Here is a 1,967-nt window from a genome sequence, read left to right as displayed (position 1 = left end):
TGCTGAACCTCACCAAAGACTGTTATATTGAGTGACTTAGGTTACAGTGTAAGATGTAACCAAAAGCATGTATTATACCACAATCTTCATAAGTTGTTCAAACCAGGTGGGGCAATCTTTATCTCTTCTTTATCTCTTCCAGAACTCATCCCTGATAACTCCCTCAGGGGAGTTATCTTCTGTTAATGGCCCATTGAGTGTCCCTGCATGGCTGATAAAATTCCACCATCCCATTGTGAGATGCTCCACCCAAAGGGAGGAGCCAAGCATTCCAAACTGGATATAATCTGAGCTGTGGAACACCCCAGGCAGCTTTGCCTACTGGACTTCCAGAGGACAAGAGCCACATAAGCACTCCTGGACCTTCAGAGGAAGAGCAGACCCTTCTCCAGGATCCCTGCTCCAACAGAACCGCAGCTGTCACTGCAGGAGGGCTGCAGCCACCACCCTGACCCACATTCTGACTCTGTCAGATTAACCCGGTGTTTTCTGCCTTTATTTTCTAACCAGCAGCAGAGGATGGCTGAGGAGAGCAGTGTCTGCAGCTTTGTGTTCAGGAAGCGGGTCCGCGCCGCGGGCAGCGGCCGGCGGAAACGGGCTGGCAGCGAGCAGGAGCGGGACAGCAGTGGGGACGAGGGCAGCGCCGTGGTCAGGAGGAAGTTGCCCAGGAACACCCCCAACCCCATGATCCAGAGGACCAGGCGCTGCATGAGGGAGAGGCCGGAGTATGCAGGGAGCAGCAGCGAGGATGAGGATCCTGCCACGGAGATCGGGGTCACCTACAAATCGAGCAGGTCGGCAAAACCTGTTGGCCCAGAAGACATGGGGGCCACAGCAGTGTATGAACTGGACACGGAGAAGGAGAAGGATGCCCAGGCCATCTTTGAGCGCAGCCAGAAAATCCAGGAGGAGCTGAGAGGAAAGGAAGATGATAAAATTTACCGTGGCATTAACAACTACCAGAAGTATGTGAAGCCCAAGGACACATCGATGGGAAACGCCTCCTCAGGAATGGTCAGGAAAGGCCCCATCCGTGCTCCGGAGAACCTGCGGGCCACGGTGCGCTGGGACTACCAGCCTGACATCTGCAAGGACTACAAAGAGACCGGGTTCTGCGGCTTTGGGGACAGCTGCAAGTTCCTGCACGACCGCTCGGACTACAAGCACGGCTGGCAGATCGAACGGGAGCTGGACGAGGGCCGCTACGGCGTCAGCGGCGATGAAAACTACGAGGTGAGCAGTGATGAGGAGGACATGCCTTTCAAATGCTTCATCTGCAGAGGTTCCTTCAAGAACCCCGTGGTCACCAAGTGCCGGCACTACTTCTGTGAGAGCTGCGCCCTCCAGCACTACCGCAAGTCCCAGCGCTGCTACGTCTGTGAGAAGCAAACCAACGGGGTCTTCAACCCTGCGAAAGGGCTGATGGCAAAATTGGAAAAACACAAACGGGAGGAAGAAGAGGAGCAACAGTCAGACCATGAAGAGGATCCACAGTAGCAGAACACATTCTGTACATAATGGAATAAAGCTTTTGTAGGAGGAAAAAAACCAAAAAAACACAGAGTGTGGGGTGAGTGTATACCACCCACGTAAGTCCTGGGTATTCTCATGTTTTTCCATCACATTCAACAAGAGCTAGCATTCTGACAGTTTGTCAGATGCAGAATGCTGTCAGCAATGGCAGGACAATCTACCCATCACCCTACTTGAACCCCAAGACTCAGACATTTGAGAAACATCAATACCAGAAGGATGTGTTTTTTAATTGAGATGGTTTTGAGTTGAATAGTTTCTTGTTTGTAGTGTTGAGTTGTAATTTCTAGATAAATTTGGGATATGGGGGACTTAAGGATTTTGTCTGTGTAAGGATATGGGTCATAAACCTGAACTAAAACTGTTTCTTCTGTTAGTTGTTTTTTCCTGACAGTTCTAAAGTTGAATTGTTGCTTGTTTGTAGTGTTAAGTTT

The 1,967-nt window shown here is 50.7% G+C and overlaps 1 protein-coding gene across 1 annotated transcript; it reads left to right on the top strand.

Annotated features, from left to right (window-relative positions):
• Positions 1-519: 519 nt before the first annotated feature.
• LOC121362719 (E3 ubiquitin-protein ligase RNF113A-like) lies at positions 520-1,497 on the top strand. The gene has a single exon (XM_041484483.1). It carries the CDS (start codon positions 520-522, stop codon positions 1,495-1,497), a length of 978 nt encoding a protein of 325 aa, XP_041340417.1.
• Positions 1,498-1,967: the final 470 nt, after the last annotated feature.

The sequence above is a fragment of the Pyrgilauda ruficollis genome, unplaced genomic scaffold, assembly GCF_017590135.1.
Source record: "Pyrgilauda ruficollis isolate IOZ18807 unplaced genomic scaffold, ASM1759013v1 scaffold66, whole genome shotgun sequence".
Taxonomy (NCBI): Eukaryota; Metazoa; Chordata; class Aves; order Passeriformes; family Passeridae; genus Pyrgilauda; species Pyrgilauda ruficollis.
This window is presented reverse-complemented; position numbering and strand designations above follow the sequence as displayed.

What these genes read in the sequence shown, in the direction of transcription:
- LOC121362719 (XM_041484483.1), top strand. Translation starts at nt 520, where the DNA reads ATGGCTGAGGAGAGCAGTGTCTGCAGCTTTGTGTTCAGGAAGCGGGTC.